The 19249-nt window shown below is 39.3% G+C and overlaps 1 protein-coding gene across 1 annotated transcript in view; it reads right to left on the bottom strand.

The window, feature by feature from the left end:
• The window catches only part of JAZF1 (JAZF zinc finger 1), a 192324-nt gene that overhangs the window by 27859 nt on the left and 145216 nt on the right, over nucleotides 1–19249 (bottom strand). The window contains exon 3 of the mRNA XM_082046737.1: nucleotides 3344–3540. Within this exon, the coding sequence (XP_081902863.1) occupies nucleotides 3344–3540 (197 nt within the window). The remainder of the gene's footprint in view (nucleotides 1–3343; nucleotides 3541–19249) is intronic.

Genomic DNA, 19249 nt, shown 5'->3' with positions numbered 1-19249 from the left:
ATTTAAGCCTGCTAAACAACGTCTCCAGGGAGACACTATTGTTAAAACAAAAACTGGAATAAATTTTTAAAGTGAACTTTCTGCAGTCATTAGAGGATGCAGGTCTTACGAAGAAGAGAAAACTTGTTATAGTAGAGGGAACAAAAAGCCAAATGTAAGTGGAGAGCACATGCCAGTCACCCCTGAGGGAACAGACAGGAGGTATAGAAAATTAACTGCTGCATTTCTGCTTCCCACCAAAACCACAAACGGGCCATTTCAGGGGACTAACACATACAGAGTCTGCAGATAAATATGTGTCTAGCCCATTACCTGAGAAGAGCCTTAGAAGAGCACACTTTGCTGAATATTTCTGCCTCTACATGAGTAATCTCATTTACACAGAAGGTGCTACACATATGTGTGCAATGTTTGTGGCATGTATGTGTGTCAGCTTGGAAGCTGCTCAGTTCTGTCTGCGAATTTGGCCCGTAGTCTTTTGGCACAGATTTTTACTGCAGAGCTCATACATTCTCTGCAGCCAAACCACCTTGAACTGTTTCTTATCAAATTTCACAAGCTAAGTGGGTTTGAGTCTGGTCAATACATGGGTGAGAGATCATTATATGAAATTACGCTTTGCTGAAAAAATGACAACAGTAGCTTAACAGCATGAGGAAATGGCAGGACTTAGCTGTAAGGACATGGCCAAAGGTGACTGGGATTCAGGCAGCTGGTGGCTTTACCCCAGGCAAGACGACCACACCTAGCAAAGCCAGACAAGCAGCATACATAAAGGGAGAACAGCACATTGAAAATGGGACCCTAAAGATCTGTAAGGTTCCTGCTTTCTACCTTGAATGAGAATGGCAAACAGCCGCTCTCTGCTAAGGGATGTGTGTATTTGTCTGCCACCTCACCAGCCTGTAAGGTGTGCTTGCTCTCTCGCATCTAAAGTGGCCTCGTCTTGCAGTTACACCTCGTGCAGTGACAGTAATGCCAGGCACACCGCTGACATTTCATGCCCTAGCAAAGTGTCGAACAACTGAGATGGGAGATAATATAAGAAAAACTGCCATTCTGAATGCTTAACAAATTGGGTCAAAGCAATCCCATTTTATTTTTGACAAAGTATAGGTCTAAAGAAGGATGATGACAACCATTATATTTGGATTATAACAAATAACACCAACCCAGATGATACCCTTTCAGGCAACCTAAGGAAAAACAGCCTCTTTATTTTCTGAAGTTACCACAACACACATGTTTACCTGTATTCAAAGACGAGTTAACAAGAGTTTGCTCGGAGCATAAATCAAACAGGATTGCACAGAAGGAATACAGCAATATTCTTCATTTTCACTGGATGCAGTGGAGGGTATGCCTGCAGGGCTTGCAAGTTGTGTAGGCGCTGCAAGGCTGAAATGCAGGATGATTTACATACTCTAAATTGTTTCCCTGAAACAGATCTTGCCCAGCTATCCTTGGTTTTATCATCTTACTAGTTGACTGCTGTATATACTTGCACTTGAGGGAAAAAGACTCGCATCAGCTAGTAACAGACATGTGAGCTGCCCGTCTAAAATTAGCCTGCTGCCCTTCCTGGGCTCCCTTAGCAGGCACTGCACTGACAGAGAGAGAAACTCAGCTGTGGCAGGACCTGGAGCACCTAATCTATATAAGTCATCACCATCATGGAGAATGAAGTCCTGCGCCAAGCAAACACTGCGAAAAATTCTGCAGTTATCAGAAAAAAAAAAACCTCAACACTTATTTTAGGTCCAGAGAAACTTTTTTAAGATGACAAAAATGGAAATTGATAGTTAATAAAAACAACAACAACAAAAATCTTCAAGAAAGGATATGCAGTTTTTGCCACCAGGCTATTACAAACCCTAACCTTGGAACAGGGCTTCAACAGGGAACTCGGAACAATGGGTGCAGAAAGTGGAAGGTGGTATTATTTATAACCTGGCAGGCAGGACTCCCAAAAACACAGTTAGCCAAAACAAACTGATTCTCCTAGCTACAGGTAAAACAACACTCTGAGTAACTGAAAAACTTTGAAAAATATATAAATAATAAAACCAGAAGTATTTCAGTAGACAGATACTGGCTTTTTTTTTCTTCAGTATTTGGTTGAATGTGTTTCAAAGAGTACACTGCTAACTAATGTTCCTGATAGATGTGCAAATTTATACTACCTGACCACATCATGAATCAGCCTTCCAGGAGGAGCTGTACAAAACGTAAAACAAAATAAAGCAGAAATTCCTTGTCATCTCTAGGATGTCAAGGAAATGAATCAGTTTGTTTCGAACAGGAGATAATTAAGAAAATCTTACTTGTAAAATTTTCTGTATTACATTAAGACTTTATCATTTAGCTGTTCTCAACATGGTTCCCTTTTTCTTATCCAGGGACACACTGAACAACCAATTAATTTCAAAACTTCCAGAGTGTCACAAGGACCATTACAACTTTTCCATTTAATTATTAAGACTAAAACATTAAGTAGCTTACATAAAACACATGGCATAGCAGTTTATCAAAGCATAGATTCTCGTAATTTCCTATTAATGAAATGTTGAACCTATTTACTAAAGAACAGAATAGATGTATTTCAGAAGGAAATATTGGTATTTAATCTGAAGTGTATCAGAATTATTGCACAAGATCTCTACCTAATGTAAACCAGACTGACTTAGCCCAAAAGATCTGGCTCAGCTCAGCAAGCAATTTTCAGTTTCTCCAATCAGTGCAAAAAAATTCCCAGGAGTTTTATACCTGGGAAAACCACTGGAATACTTGCTTTTGAAGAAAACACGGATCACTTTACTCATACATTACTTTTTTTGAACATAGTTTCCTAATGACAGTCACGTCTACATGATGACAGCAGTTGAACATTCCTCCCTGTCCACTTGTTTACCTACAAATTCAACTCCCCCTCAAAAAAAGATAATTATAAAAAAAAAAGAATGAAGAAAGGACCTGAGCAAGATCCCAACCACTTTTACTTGCATCTTAAACTGGCCCTGTACCATGTGCAGAGCTCTCCGACTGATACATCAGGGGTCTTTTGCACATTTGGTATTCCTGGTAAGGTTCGTTTCTTCATGTAATAATTTCAGCTGTGATTTTTAAAGTTAATGTCCTTCTCTGCTTTAGGAAATAGTTTGGAACCAAATGCTCAAACACATTTTAGAGATTGCAAAGCAAACACAAATAAAAGAGCTCAAAACTCTTCTGTTTTATTTTTAGGGGATCCTCTTCCCAATGCCTCAGTATGTCTATTGTTCTTCAAATGCCGTGTCGCAAAATCACTAGTTGATATGTGATAAACCAAATGGTAGGTGCCTACCTGTAGGAGTACTACTGCGAAACGAAGAGGAGGGAGTGATTGGAGGGGTGACTGGAGGAGTAAGGCTTCCGCTGCTGTGGCGAGGTGGAGTAGATACATTCCCACGGGACACTGTGCTTGACAAAGTCAAAGAGAGTTTCGGCTGAATCTTTTTCTTCAAAGACTCCTGCTCACGTCGAGCTGCATCGGTCATAAATCTAGAACAAGGACAACCATGAGAGTGAGAGGCTTGAAATACTGTTCACAAGCAAGCTGTAGGTAAAGTAATAATTTTTCACCCTCAGTGACCAAATGAAGCTTCAAACTGAACCATGACAAGGTTCTCTGCAACACACAGATTTCAAGAATACAAACTTCTCCATCAACAGCTTTATTTCAGTGTTGAAGATCTGTGCCATTTGCTTCTGATTTTTATAGAACTTACATTAGACATTCGCATCATGTGTGAACACACAATTTTTTTTTAAACTCCAACCAGATATCAGCATTGCACACAATATTAAAATAACCATACTCAATCCTTTACAGTAAGTAAGTACATTCAATCCTTCTGTGAAAAATTGGCTGAGTAGATATAAAGGATAAAAATGTTTGGGGCAAATGTACTGAATCTGAAGGCCAAAGGGATGGTAAGAATTACATTATTGTATAGATACATAATTTCCAACTTAGGATAATCACTTCCTTTTTCTGAAGGTTTTAGACAAAGTTGCCTGACATAAAAGATGACCAATTAAATTGCAATTCCTCAAATCAGAGCTCCAAACCCTTGAAAACCAAAGGAGGCCTCCCAGCAGAGCTTTGGCACGTGCTGCTGAAGGCTTAATGCTCCAGGTTCATGCCTGTGGGATGCTGAGCGGTGGTTCCACCAGCACGACATGAGTCGTGCACCAGTACTGCAGTAATGCCAGCAGCGCAACTGTTTGCCTGAGCTCTCTCACTTGGAATAAAAATAGCTTTTTTTTCACTTTTCTCCTGATTCCTTCCAAAAAAAGAACAATTCAAGTGAAAAAACCCCACTTTTATTCCAAGTGCCTACACAAAGTTACGCCAGAACACCTGATAGTGCATTATGGTGGCATTCAAAGCATCACTGCTGGTATCTGCGTTAACCCTCACTCGTGGTTCTCCCACAATGGGTTCTCTGCAACTCAGACCTCATTCACTTAGCATTCAAGCAGTATTTTAATCCTTTCTCTTTCCCCTTCTCTGCATAAGGAGCCATCTTGAAGGATTCTTGAGAAGACAGGCTAAAGTAAATCACCTTGGTCATTGTAATTCTCTGTCCATGCTGAAGTACAAACTACACCCACCAGTGACCAAAACAACAGCCTGTGACACAGAATAAGAAGTTAAGTTACAACTAGACATTGGTCTGACCAGGTTACAAAGAGTAAACGAGGTTTTAGCCAAGACACAAGCTTTACATGATGAGCCTTCGCAACCTCAGCAAACCATGAATGAAAGAAGGGGGTTTTAGGCATCCGTGCCAAATAGAAAAAAATGGCCTAGACATCTAAATCTAGCTTTTTTTCAAAAGACATCTGTGTACTTTAATACAGCCTCAAAACAGCATGGCATAACATTTTAAGTTCCATTAGAGCAATAAAGATGTCTCCTGTCCATCCACACCATGAAGGCATTAATAAGTGGATCTTTGCCATGATACGTAACATCAGCACACAGTCCGCAGACATTAATAAACAGGTATATGAGATGACAGCTTATCTTCTTTGAACAGAGACAATACATCATGTCAAATCCAGATGCAGCATTCTTTATGGATATAATATTTAAAAAGCAGATAGCCATAGCAACAGCTCAGTTTAAAATTTCTCTAAAAAAGGGAGCAGACATTATTGACAACACGGCCCCCAAACAGGAGTCTACATTTCATTCAAGAAAAAAAGAAGTAAAAGGATCTTAATAAAATGGGCATTCAGTACATATTTGCTTTCCTCTAACTAGGAAACATCTAATTCACTATTTTTGGAATGTGTACTATGAAGTATGCTTGCTTCTGGATGGGAAGCCTTATTCCTTAAGAAAATGTTATGGCAACTTTATAAATCCTTGAAAACTTGGAAGATAACCTCAAGTGTGAGACATTAAAAGCAGCAGCATGAAAGCTGCTATTTAATAAACTCAGCCACAAATAACAATGTTAAAATAATATTGAGGTATAACCAGTCTGGTTGAAGTCCATAAAAATCAGGAAAATCTGAAGTTATAGCTGAAACATCTCCCTGTCCTGTTAACTTGCTCCCATTTGGCCTAAGCAAATTGGATATATTCCAAAACATCATTTGTTGTCTACACTGTAAACCTGAGAGAAACGGAAGGCAGAATCTGTTAAGAAGTTCAGTTCCTGATACCTCAAGTATTCAATTAACCTTTTCAGATCCAAACAGTCCCATACATGTTTGCTGAAGCACTGGCAGTGCTATAATTTTGAAAAGGAAACTTTCCTAAATGTATTAAAATAAAACATTTCTCAGCATTTGAATTGAAATGCAGTACTAGACACATGCCTAACTATGGTGGTGGTCTTCAAAGCTTATAATATAAGCGTTTTAATGATGGGTATAGAATGCCATTTCCAACTAAGGCCCTAATTTTCATGTTGAAAGCACATTATGGTTGCAATATCAAGTGCTCAGAAATGAAACATGCTGGAATTAAGGTTGAATACTGGTCTCTAAATTACATGATTGCATACAATTTTCCCTGCCTCATTTAAATGCATAAGATGTGTGGGAAACTGAAAATGAACTGTAACTAACAAAGGCTGCTGTAAGACCATTTTGGTTAAATCCCATATCCTTGCTTAATAGCCTCTCTCACCATATTCAAAACCATCTCCTCGCTGAACAAATCTAACTCTGCTATTTTCAACTCTTATTCAACTCCATAACCCTGCCCCCTTAGTTCTACGACTACGCAGATTTTAGCCATCTTCCCTGTTGCACAGGATTGTATTTACACCTCATAAGCCCCTGTCTCCAAATCTAATATACCACGTAGGCGTAGTGGAACAAGGAGAATCATTCAGTTCCCAGCCATTCACCGCCCCTGTTTTGACAAGCAGGGGTTTGTGTGCCTTCTTGCAGATGGTTCAAAACGTGAGGGAGGAGCCCATTCCTTAGAAAGAAATCTCTTCTACCCCCATTTTTAATTTCCTCGCCCTTTCACCTTCTTAATAATTCAACCTCCTGCTCCAAAACACGTAGGTGCAATGATTTCTGAATCAACTGCTTGCAGCAAGTTAATAAACATGAGCAAAATATAGTATTTCCCCCTCCTCTCATTCCCTGGAATGGTTTAAGTATTTTTATTGAAACTTTCCCAAGAAATTCAGCCTGAAGGAGACACCCAGAATGGAAAATTTCAGCCCAAACAGCTCAATATTGGCAACATAATAAGCAACTGAGAGTCTTATAATGGAAATTGTTGCACAACCTCCATATAGGTGGCAATATAAGACAACCAGCATTAGCAGTTGTTACCAACATAAAAAGTGAAAAAAAAAAAAAGCAAGCAGAGGCGTGTTCAAATTTTTTAAAAAGCCTTTTTCAAATCAAACCTTTGCAATGTTTAGAAGTCCTGTTGCCCCCAAAAGCTTTGGAATCAAGAATGAACAGACACAGAACACACTCACCCAGAAACTCCCTTGAGCTACTAGCGTGTACCCGCTGTTTCAGGATCATGTCCCAGTATGACTCACATGATGGTGTCAGTTTGTCATACAATTCTTACTACACACAATTCTAAGACAGTTTAAGAGCTCTGGACTCTTACACCCAGATGGAGGGTAAAGGTAGTTATAAAAGTGAGCTGCAAATAAACTGGAAGTTGTTACGTGAGATCTCACTGGAAAGGGAAAAAAAAACCCCAAACAGATTGACCTTCAGAACTCTATCTTCTTTTAATAATGGTCATCAGGGAATGAGGAACCCTTTCCTCCTCTTCCTCACCGTTAGCTCTGCTCAGACCATATCCGTTCCTATGCCTGCAGATGTTTACAGAGACAATGAAAAAGGTGCATCACAGCTACCTTGTGGGATGTGAACATTAATTTGCTACATTTGGCTTCTTCATGATCTGGTCTCCAAAACATGCATAGAGGAGATGATGCAATCACAAGCCTATCATCTCCAGTTACTGCACACACACTAGAGAGGGCTGGGGGATTATTCTGAACTTGCAAAACAAGCAGGTTATGCAGTGGAGATGTCCAATCCCGGGACTGCTCCACAGCACCGCCCAGTTGTACATGGGCTTAAAAATATGACAGCACGACGTGACAGTAACATACACACCTTGTCCAGTGCCTCGCCGCTGACAAGCTGCACCAAACCACGATGGGAAAAGGTAGAACACAATTTGTTCTGACCTCTTCTTGTTATCACAGAGGTAATAACGGGAAAACACTGATAGTAACATTCAGCTCATATTAATGTTTGCCTGATTTGGCTAAGCTGTACTGAAAAAAGCCCATCACGTTTCCCAGAACATAAGAAATTGTGCTGCTGAGCTTCCAGCAGTTGCATTTCAGGAGACTGTTCCTTAACCAAGACTTTGTCAGCTTCAAGATTTATACGAAAGAGGAGGAAAAAAATCCATGGTGCTTTGTAGCAGATTTGTGCTACCTTCTGGTTGTATTATATTTAGATCAAAAGTGGTCAAACATACTTGACTGACAGGGCACACACTAGCTTAACTACATACTACATATTTAACTACATACATACATGAAAGCCACACATAAGTTCTCCTGCTACTCTTTACACCTATCAGAGCAAGGTGCTGGATACATCTGCATTTCCCCTCAATCTTCTCCCACTTATATTTAGAAATCTTAATGCAATTCTTTGTCAGTGCTGTACCAAGAAAAATAAGGAGGTGGGGATGGTAATTTTAACTCCCAGCCATCCTTCCATTAGCAGTGTTTAGGAGGAAAAAAAAAGGCTAGGATGGAAAGCACTTCTGGTTGGACAGTATTTTAAAACTTTAGGAGACCTCTACTTTGCAGAGGGATTAGGAGGACCTACTTCTCAAGGCAGGACCCCTTTTCAGTAGGGTGCGACTCTGTGGACCCTGAAATGCACTAATGACAGGAACTGTACTCTGTACCTTGTGCCACCTTTACAAGCAAAGACAAAGCAACGTGGTTTGGTTTATCTAATGCTGGCAAGAGGAGACAACTGTTAAGTTGAATGACTATTGGGTTAGAGGAGAAGGCTGGTGGAATCTAAATGGTGGGAGTTCAGCACTAGGCTGTCTTGTCTCTTGGGAAGGGTGAAAGGCTTTTCTCAGTTGAACTGCACAAAACTGGGCCAAAGCAAAGACAATCAATGCCCCCAGTAATGCCTTACCACACTATGTATGTGATAACGAGGAAAGAAATAGATGAGCAAGTTTCATACCATCCATTAACTCATATTATTTGACGAACACCCTTGAGCGCTTTCACATACCATTGTTTGCAGTGTGGGGGAAACAGCAGTATTCTGCAGCTCTGTACAAACCTCTCTTGCTTCACAGAAGCTATCAACCACTTTTTTTTTTTTTCGTTAGAGATCTTCCATTACAGTTTTAGCCAAGCCCTAAAAAGAAATGTCAGTGTGAAAAAGCCCCATAAAGATGCGTGCATAATGACACACATGCCTCCATGCTATTTAGATTACAGAGTATTTGCATAGTGCTAAAGCATATGGTTTATAAAAACTCCCTCTTGCTTGTCTTGTTTTTGCTGATTTCACAAAAACCATTAAAAATGGGGAAGAAACAGCACAAAATAATAATCCCCTTTCAATTATTCCCCCAAACCTGTATCACATTTCACAACAGGCTCTAACCAGATAAAACAAATCATTAACGGGCATTTCTAAGTTTCTGAAAAGAACTTTTCCAGCCCAATATTTACCGCAGGAACACCGTGCAACTAAGCTGGACTTCAACATACACATTCATCTGAGCTCAAGTCTTACAAAGGAATTCAGCGTTCATTCTCAGTGCCAGCTGTACTCAGACCCATCTACTGAAAGCTTTCCCTGTGTTCTAAATAAGGAATATTTATGACAAACTGATGAGTATCTTAGAGAGACAGGACATCATCAGATTTCTTTTTATTATTAGTCTTAGGGAAAATTTATTGCTGCTACAATTCTTTCATTTCCATTATTATTTCCATTATTCAATCTGTTTTCTCAAGATGTAAAAATATTATCCCCACAAAATCAGCCACAGTATAATAGGCATTCTTCTGAAGTTGTGCATCTTCAACAGATGCCCTAGAGATTATTTGGATGCACATGTACCTTAAAAAAAAAAGTTAACAGCAGACTTCGCATTGCATTTCTGCCTCATCACTGAAAAAGCTCGAACACAACACGCAGCCAACCTCGTATTGCTGTCAGCAGACGCAGGGCTGCAACCTTAGGAAATCTGTTCAATATGAACAAGAGTTCAGTGGGTTTACTTTAATTGCCTGCGCTTCACACGTTCTTAGAGGATACAATAAGACACTATAAAATATCCACCAAGTAGATATTTTGTGCTTCTAGCATGGAAAATAGATTCAGAAGATTGAGCAATTTCATATGTAAAGTGGAGCTAATGGATGGTGATATGCCAAATAATCTATTAGCACTCAAATGGAATAAAAATAAAGCAGCAATTACCTAACCATCCCAAACCATATACTTGCCTACAGTAAAACATATGTGTTTATTCACTGTGGATCAATACAAGCAGTGGAAGGGAATTTAGTATCTCTTCATTTCCAGAATACACAGACAAAAACATCAGTGTGAATGACATTTCACATTTAGGTTAACAGAAATCCCAAACACTGGACATAAGCCCTACCTTCCCATTTCATATTTATTTAATGTATTATGCATTTATTATATATTTAATATTTTCTGTTTGGGAAAAATGCTTTTTCTTCTGTGTTTCTTTTTTTTGCCCTCCTTTATTCTGTTAGCACCATGCTTACAGTTATAGTGCTATATCTACTTTCCATGGAGCACCAGAGCAATTTTTCATTTAAAATAATTAAATCAGTGTTGTATGTTACCCACCACCATAAAAACAGCTGTTTACTTAGAAATTAATATTCTGTTCTGAGTCTTCCAAAGGAGGAAGGATTTTTTAAAAAAATCAAAATGTTATTTTGGCCTTTTTTTTTTTTTTCCTTGAATTTGCATAGATCATGTAGCAAATGCAAAATCCAGGACTGCATTTTATTTTGTACTTTTTAAAAACTGTCAGAAAAAAGGCACATTGGATAGATAAGATTACAATAGCAATGTAATCAGGACAGATGCAGTCTTATTTTAGATTTTTCATTCATAATGAAAATTCATTACTAGACTGGTGATGGGGACTTGAGGAGAAGTCCACATCATTTTTCTGCTGTTGTTAAAATAAACAAATGACATCTCTGTGTTTAAAAGGAACGAAATTAGAACTCAATAAAATCAACTTAAGAGAGCAACAGTAATTTCCAAAGCATTAGAGACGTATTGCTAGTTCTTTTCCTTTCCCCTCCCACTCCTTCCCCAGGCTTTTCCACCCTATTTTGAAGTAAACGAGTGACTTTCAGAAAGGAGCTATAACTTACTGCAAATCCAAAATTCTGTAGCTTCCATGGAGAGGCAACAGTTAAGCAAAATAAAGTTGTGCCAACATTTCTCAAGCACACCCGATCAAAGTGCTCCCTATGCTGTGCTCTGCCTTGATATCAACTTATTTCCTATCAAACTAATTCCAGAGTTTTGCCATTGGCAAAAAAAAAATAGAACTTCAGACTTTCTTGCAGTTGGGGCAGATTTGCAAAAGGCTACAGCAAACCTCTGCCTTTAGCGTAACGCAGCGGTCGTCATTGCAGAAATCATCCTCCCTGCATTTATGAACAAGCTTATTAGGACATTCATCAGACTTGGCTTTGCTTGCGGCCATTAATGAACACACCAGTCATAGCCTGCTGCTAACAACAGACACTTTATGGATTACTGCTTAATTAATTGTTGAATATAACTTCACGAATCCTTACATTTCAGTTCATATCCTCGTTAATGTACAGAATAATGTAATGTCACATGGCCGCAAAATGTTACAGAGACTAAAATGAGAATCTTAGCAGACATCAATAACACGAAATACAAAGGCATGTTTGTATATTTAAAGTATTTTTTTAAAACACGGAATTTTAAAAAAAGCACTCTGACAGTTTTAAAATTTCCATCACATATACAAAATACCCAAATTAATTTTCTTAGTATGAAGTTACTATAATGCCTAAAGATGGTCTCACATGAAAGATTGCTCACAGCATCTTTTCAGTGATACTCTAACCTAACCTATCAGTTACTCAGTTTAAGTATTTTAAATATTGTTATTTGGCATTTTGTGACTTATTAGACTACTCTGTGCTTTCACATGAATGAAGTGCAAGATTCTTGAAGGCAGAGTAAAAAATTAACTTTTAGTGGATGGAAAGGGAGGGGGAGTTAAACTGTATTTGCCTTTTTATTTGTAGAAATTGGAAACTTCATTATAAAGTTTCAGTCTCCTTGGAGAAGATGGAATTAAGCTGCTCACAGAAGAAAAATACGGGATCTGTATCTCCTAAGTTTGACTTGCCTCTTAAAATAGTTCTTACGTGGGACTAAGTAGTGTACCAGCCCTGCTCTGGCTCTCTGCACAGGCTCCAGTGTTGTCAAATTGCCTAATTCCAGTAGGACATTTTACTTTCAGATGTGCTTAACCTAAAATATCATATTTTTTTCCATTACTGGTCCACACTCTTTCCTTCTTGAAGAGCTTATTATAACTATTTATGTAAAACCAATTTATTTCAGTCAGTTCTACATAGAAATAGATCTGTGTACGCATGATACGTACTTTTACTGTCGGGTTGGTTTGATTTTATTGATGCCTCAAGGACTTTTAGCTTTAAGGAGCAGGGAGCTGAAATGTCAGATATTTTATTCCTGTAATGTTCCATTTATGTTTGGGTATTCTTGTGTCATTTCATACCGAGTACTGAGAATTCAAGTCAACACCCAAAGACAGATTCATCAAGCAAGAATTTAGAAATAGATATTATCACACAGCGTTGCTTATTAGCTATAAGGGTGCCTAATATCAATCTGTGGGAATAAGCCAGTCCTCGGTATTTTACACAGTAGGAGTCAAACATATTAACCAACGCATTTTTCAGTGTTTCAGAAATGTGTCACATACTCTCTGCAGTGGCTCCTCCAGCAGCATTGATATGGTAGGCAATCCGGAACACACATTCAGCAAAAATTTGGTAAAAAGAAACTGTGGTAATCAGATGCATAATAAATTAATTCTTAAAACCTATAGATGCTGAGTTTCTTTTAAATACAAGGACACCAAAGTCACTTAAAATGCATTAGCTGTTTGGTTTTTAAAGAAACAGTAAATCTGTTTGGGAGAACACTGATACACCATTGGGAAGAAGCATTCGGCTCAAATGCTGCTCTCCCAAGCTTAAAATGTACGTGAAGATTTAGATGGAAAAGCATTTTTTAAAATTGTATTATAAATCTCTATTCAGAGGACTGGGTGGGGTAAAGCTTATAATGGAAAATTGCAGCAATCTTAACATTAGGAATGTGAAATGTCTGGTCTTAATAAACAAAATTTTCAGGCATCATGAGTTGTTTGGAAGGACGATAGCAACTAACAAACAACTCAGCCCCACTAAAACGGCAAACTGAACACTTCAAATCCTTCATACTCTGCTGCAACGATTCATGCATCCGTATAACAGCTGATATGAAAGATTCCCCCTAAAAGGGAAGAAAGATTGGCTGAAGGGAAAGGGGAGAAGGAAGAAGATAACCATCATATGTGGTTTTGCTGTCTCATACAAAAAGAAAAACTTTTTTTTGGTGCAATTATGTGCTATTTTAAAAATGTACCTTTCTACACTTCAAGCTGATTTGCCTGGAGGAACAAATGACTGATAAACTTAACCGTTCATTATGTAATCACCATGTTAGTAGTTTTGGGGGAAGTACCTAAGAACCAAGAATAATTCCCGAGGTGCCGTTATTCAGTGGTGAGGTACAAAAGCAGAACGTTGATTTGCATTTTAAAATGTCATCCCCGTTACTCTGGGGGTGTGCTGTCGTACCAGACCCCGGCACGGATGTGAGAGCAGTAAATCCCCCCCCACCCCAGTTTTCCCCGGGTCTAACAGAAACCATTCCCTCATGTCCCTCACCAGCCTCCCACCTCCAGTGCAGGGTGATCTGATGAAGCCAGTGAAACCCTGCGAGGGTGCGGAAGAACAGGACGGACATCTGAATCGCTAACAATGCGCTGCCTCTCAGGCAGACAGCAGGGAAGTTCCTTCAGCCCTGTTTGATCTGCTTCGCCGGCCTTATTGCAGAAAGCCGGTTTTTCATTAGGTAAGAAAAAAGAAAAACAAAACAAAACAACAAAAGTTGCCTGCTAAGCGAGATTACAAATGCACTGTAACACAATGATTGAAGAGAAAATAGATGGTGTAATCCAGAAAGGCCTGCAAGTGGAAAAAAAGTATAAATGACTATTTTAATTAATTTCCTAATGTAAAACACAGCTGTAGTAATGCCAGCAAATATCACCTGCCTGTTTTAAAGTTTGTGAAATGAAATCATGCTCTTTAATTGGGTCTTAATGTACAAAAGTATGTTTTATTTACTTTTCATTACAATATCAGTATTTTAACTTTCAGTTTGCTTGTGCAAAAGCTTTAGAAATTACTTGAATCACTTAAATCTGAATACTATAATCTGCAGTTACAATGTACCAGTTTGAGTTTCAACAATTAAATGCCTTTTTTGTGGACTCCCGCTGCTATGTGAACTAGCTGTAGGCTATTAAAATAATGAGTCCGGACTGAGTCATCTGATCTCAGCCTTGGTGCAAAGCCTGAGGAAAAGGATTTAGCCCACAATTCCTAGTCTGTTTACCAGACTAAGACCAGACTGTTGGAAGCGTTACCGCCGCGCTCCCTTCCCCCGCCTCCACACCCTCCACGCCGCTGACTGCGATTTGCCGGGGGAAAAGCGGTGTCACAGAGCCCTCTGCCGACGCCGAGCCGCCGGTCGGCCCCGCCCCGCCCCACTACCGGGCGGCCCCGTCTACCCACCGCGCCTCACCGCCGCCGGGCGGCCCCGTCTACCCGCCGCGCCTCCCAGCTGCCGGCCCGCCACCACTCCAAAACCAAGCCGAACTATTTGCCCTTTGTTAACAGTTGCCGTCTACCAGAAGGGTCTGGTAAGGGCTTTAAGGGCAGGTGAGGCGGGAAAGTGCTCATCATGGGGAGGGGGCGAAGTCCTGCGTCAACTGCACCTGCGAATTCGCAATGCCTCAAAGATCTTGCTTTTTCGAAGCGTGGTATTTGTGAAGCCCGGCGATGCGAGGGAAAGGGACTTGGTGGCTTAGGTCATCCCCGACGGGCCCCTCACGCCATGGCTCCTAACCACAGTATCGGATCGCATGCCACAAAAATACCACGGTAGATTCGGACACACCAAGGATGCTTTAGATAATTTCGCATCGGCTCGCTCACCACAAAAATACCACGGTAGATTCGGACAAACCCAAAGATGCTTTGGATAATTTGGCATCATGCAACTCCATACATCTGACAGTCCGTGTCTGTAACAGTAATGAGGAACAAAGTCTAAAAGCTTCACACACTTCACCTTCAGAAACGTCACCAGCAGCACCCACCAAAAAGGGCACAGCAAAAGCATCTGACCTCTCATGTCCTCTAGAGAAATCCAAAAGCGCCAGCATTCACTTTTTATTTTCAACAACACAAAATACTCCTTCTGCAATGTCAGTGTATAAAATACATAAATACACATGGCATGTGCACATGGTGCTGCCTAAAGCAATATCCATCTCAGCTCGAATACAGCTGGTATCCAGGGACTGATATATTCTATATTATTTTTAAGTTGGTTCATGTGCCAAGACATATAATTTATCTACTTCCTTGATCTCTCCACAGTTTTTGATGCTGTATGAATAAATACGGGGAAGATAATTAAACAGATTTCTCAGTCTCCACAGTTCTTTTGGTAGATTTACCATCATTTCCGCTTACCACTTCTGGAAAAGATCAGAGCTCTACCTTCTACAGTTCTTTCTTTACACTCCAATTACATATACATACATTAGCAAGCCATACTTCCATTTCTGCCTTGCTCTCTGACAACATTGCTCCACCCATGTGATGTGCATACTTTATGCATTATGAATATCCTTCCACCACTCCTTTTGACTTAGGGTTCTTTTGACCTCAGCCCTCACCGTTTCAAACCTCTGCTCTGCTTTAAGTCTCTGCCCTGATGAAGAATCCATGTACTGAATTTAAAGAGCATTATATTGTTGCTTGTACATATGTTCACCTACATATACACATGTACGTGTATACACATACACACTCATATGCATACAAATGAATTAAGTACATGTATGTATATTAAACATACATGCATATTCTTTCTTCATTTTAATGGCCAAGTGAAATCACTGCTTTTGAGGGCAAAAATAATTAAATAACGAGGTTCAAACAATTTGTGGCCAATACAGCCAAGCCATTTTATCAGCTTTTAGAGAGCTCTTACTCATGCAGAACATACCTACTAGGATTCAGCACACACAACAGGATTACCAATTTGTGTGATTCCTGATGGTTCTCTAAGGTAAACCCTCATGAAAGAGTCTGTTTTGAGAAGAGGACCACAGCATTTATACAAAGAAGGGAAGTGTTTTAATCCCTGTAGTTTCAGAGTTTTTAAATGTGGTTTAAACTCTACAGAAGTTTGACAATATACTTTGAGAACATTTTTAAAGCTCACAAACAGCAAGAAAAGATAAGCTCAAATTTCGAAATTCCGTAATAAATTGTGTTCAGGTCTGACATGATTTTTTAATTTCTGAGGTTGTCAATAATGAGACATAATACCACACATGCAGAACATTTCCCTGCATCCCTTTTGGCTTCTGGAAAGGCAAAGAGAGGGAACATAGCAGAGAAAATTCAGAAACAACCTCAAAACACCACTACCACTATCTCTGTTCTTCAGTCAGTGCCTAAGCTGTTACGCCACGGTATCTTCCAATGCGTATTCAAATTCCTATTTTATTTTGACTACCTGCAAAAAGCTAGCTTACTAAAATGCTTTAAATGCACATTTCTGCTCATCCTATGAACATCCTAAACCACACCATCAATCTTTGTGCAGATGTAAGCCATGTTTATTAGCTGACCTGACCAACTACAGGGACTGGAAACCTCTGGTGCTTTCAGCTGGCAGAGTGGTTCCTACAGGCATATGCTTAGTGGTTCCTTGATGGTCTACAAAATTATATTAAACAGCAGTTCATCAGAAGCCAGAGGGTAAAATTTGGTGCATTATGGTCTGAGAAAAATATTGGGTGTTGACTCTGGTCTGCTGAAGTGGTCTGCCGAGAACCACTGTCCTGGTTGAAAGGCCCAGGGCCAGGGTTTGTTCTGGCTTCTTCCTTGAGCATCATACTTGAATCACAGAATCACAGAGTGTTAGGGATTGGAAGAGACCTCGAAAGATCATCTAGTCCAATCCCCCTTCCGGAGCAGAAACACCTAGATAAAGTTACACAGGAAGGTGTCCAGGCAGGTTTTGAATGTCTCCAGAGAAGGAGACTCCACAACCCCCCTGGGCAGCCTGTTCCAGTGCTCTGTTACCCCCACTGAGAAGAAGTTTCTTCTCATATTTAAGTGCAACCTCTTGTGTTCCATCTTGTACCCACTGCCCCTTGTCCTATCATTGGTTGTCACCAAGAAGAGCCGGGCTCCATCCTCATGACACTCACCCTTTACATATTTATAAACATTAATGAGGTCACCCCTCAGTCTCCTCCAAGCTAAAGAGACCCAGCTCCCTCAGCCTTTCCTCATATGGGAGATGAACCTCTGTGAGGGCATTTCTCAGCTGTGCCTCTCACCCAAAACCCTGGCCTGGGACAAGTGGCCCCTCAGCAAGGGACAGTTCTCTCACGTCAGCAACATCATGTGGAAAGGGATTTAAGAGGCAGACAACAAAATAGCTTCTTGTTGCTTGTCACAAGTATTCACGAACTTTGCTTTACATACTAACATAGTAGTCTCTTTGGAGATGGGAGGACTTTTTTTAAACTATTTTTTTAAATTTTGGGGATCTTCTGATTTAATTTTGTTCACTGGGGCTAAAAATCTACTTTACCTCTCCACTGCCCACCCCCATCTGTCCACCTTCCAAGTCTGTTTTGGCATATTCCCACCACATAAGCTACCCACCAAATACTGAGAGACTAGAGAGATACATGTCCTTTTTTTTTCCCCCCAAATGTACAACACCTGAGGAGTCATTTTACAGCCTACAAGCCCTGCAGAACAACCTATGGACTGCTTTCAATATAAGTCAATAATAGTTACCCCTAATGCTTTTCATTCATCAATCAAGACCTATGGCAAAAAACTTCACACTTTTTCAGAGTGCATCAACACTAAACACTTTGCCTCTTGCAAGTCTTCTAGTAAGATTTTGGCAAGTGCTTTTAATATTCAAATACAATCCCTTAATTTAATTCAGCTCCTTAGGAATGTTTTAGTTGTTTCTAAGGCCAGCTGCTTAAAATGGATTTTTTCCCATTTCTGTATTTATCAATCAAAAAAATTCTAAAGTTTGTTGTACTAATAGGATCAAGGTAGAGCTCAGATCATGGTTCTGAATGGATTTTTTAAACCTATTTTCTACAGAAATGATAATAAATACTTCACAATTTTTCTTGGAGCTGATTTCCCAGAAACTCTGAAAGACAGTTCTGATCAGTCTCTCACAAGTAGCAGGGGACAAAGAAGCATTTGAAAGAAGGAAGAAGGATTTTTTTTAATGCCTGCAAACACAAAAGTTGTGTGATGAACTGTCTTCCCTTAATCATTATATTTTCAGTCAATGTTAGTATACTTTTTTTTTCTGTCCCAATTATTTTTATAAAAGAGTTTTTCATTCACAGAATCTGATTTTTACTTGAACTGCCACTTCTTTATAATAGACTGTCAGCATGACAAAACAATATAAGAACAGTGCTTTTTTTACTCAATAACTTTTAAAGCTACTGGGATTTTCTGGATTGCTTGGGTAGGCTTGCCCCTTGACACAGACCCCGTTCTATAAAAGGAAGAATTCTGAAATTGCCTTTATAGTATTTTACTACATGAGTTGTATGTGAACACTCACATCTAATCAATTAGAATACTTGAACTCCTCTTTACCCCCATAATAAATCATGTCTCTTGTGCTGCAGAGTTGAGAGAAAAGAATAATGAAATCCTATATGCAGGGACCATACTTTTTTCTAAAAGGATTTATCAGAAAGGTCTGAATTTTTTACAGGCAAAATATGAATTAAACAATCCTGATGAATTTTAATGACAATTATAAAAACATCAGTAAAAAATGAAAAAAAATCTTACATTGATTTTTTATTGTTCAAAATCCTTATTTGTGCCTTAAACCCAAACAGATTTAGGGAATTTTTCAATAGCTGTGGAGTAATTACTGAAAAGCTGTCAAACACTTGACCCTACTTTGATAACCCTAAATGCGATGTTCAGATTAAATGTATCAGAATGAAGCTGGATATTGCTAAACATACTCCTGAGCTGAAGTATTCTTTACACTAGCAGCACTGAAAGACTAAATAGATGTAATATTTTTATGTGCCTTTGCTGCAGATTATTGTAAAGCACTGTAGTCTATCAAAACTCAAAGTAAAAAAAGAAAAAAAAAAGGAGAAACGTATATTTGTGGTAAAAACTGTTACACTTAGCACCAAAAGTTA

This window comes from Streptopelia decaocto (assembly GCF_964273445.1).
Source record: "Streptopelia decaocto genome assembly, chromosome: 2".
Classification (NCBI taxonomy): Eukaryota; Metazoa; Chordata; class Aves; order Columbiformes; family Columbidae; genus Streptopelia; species Streptopelia decaocto.
The sequence above is the reverse complement of the archived record's forward strand: the minus strand, read 5'-3'. Positions and strand labels throughout refer to the sequence as shown.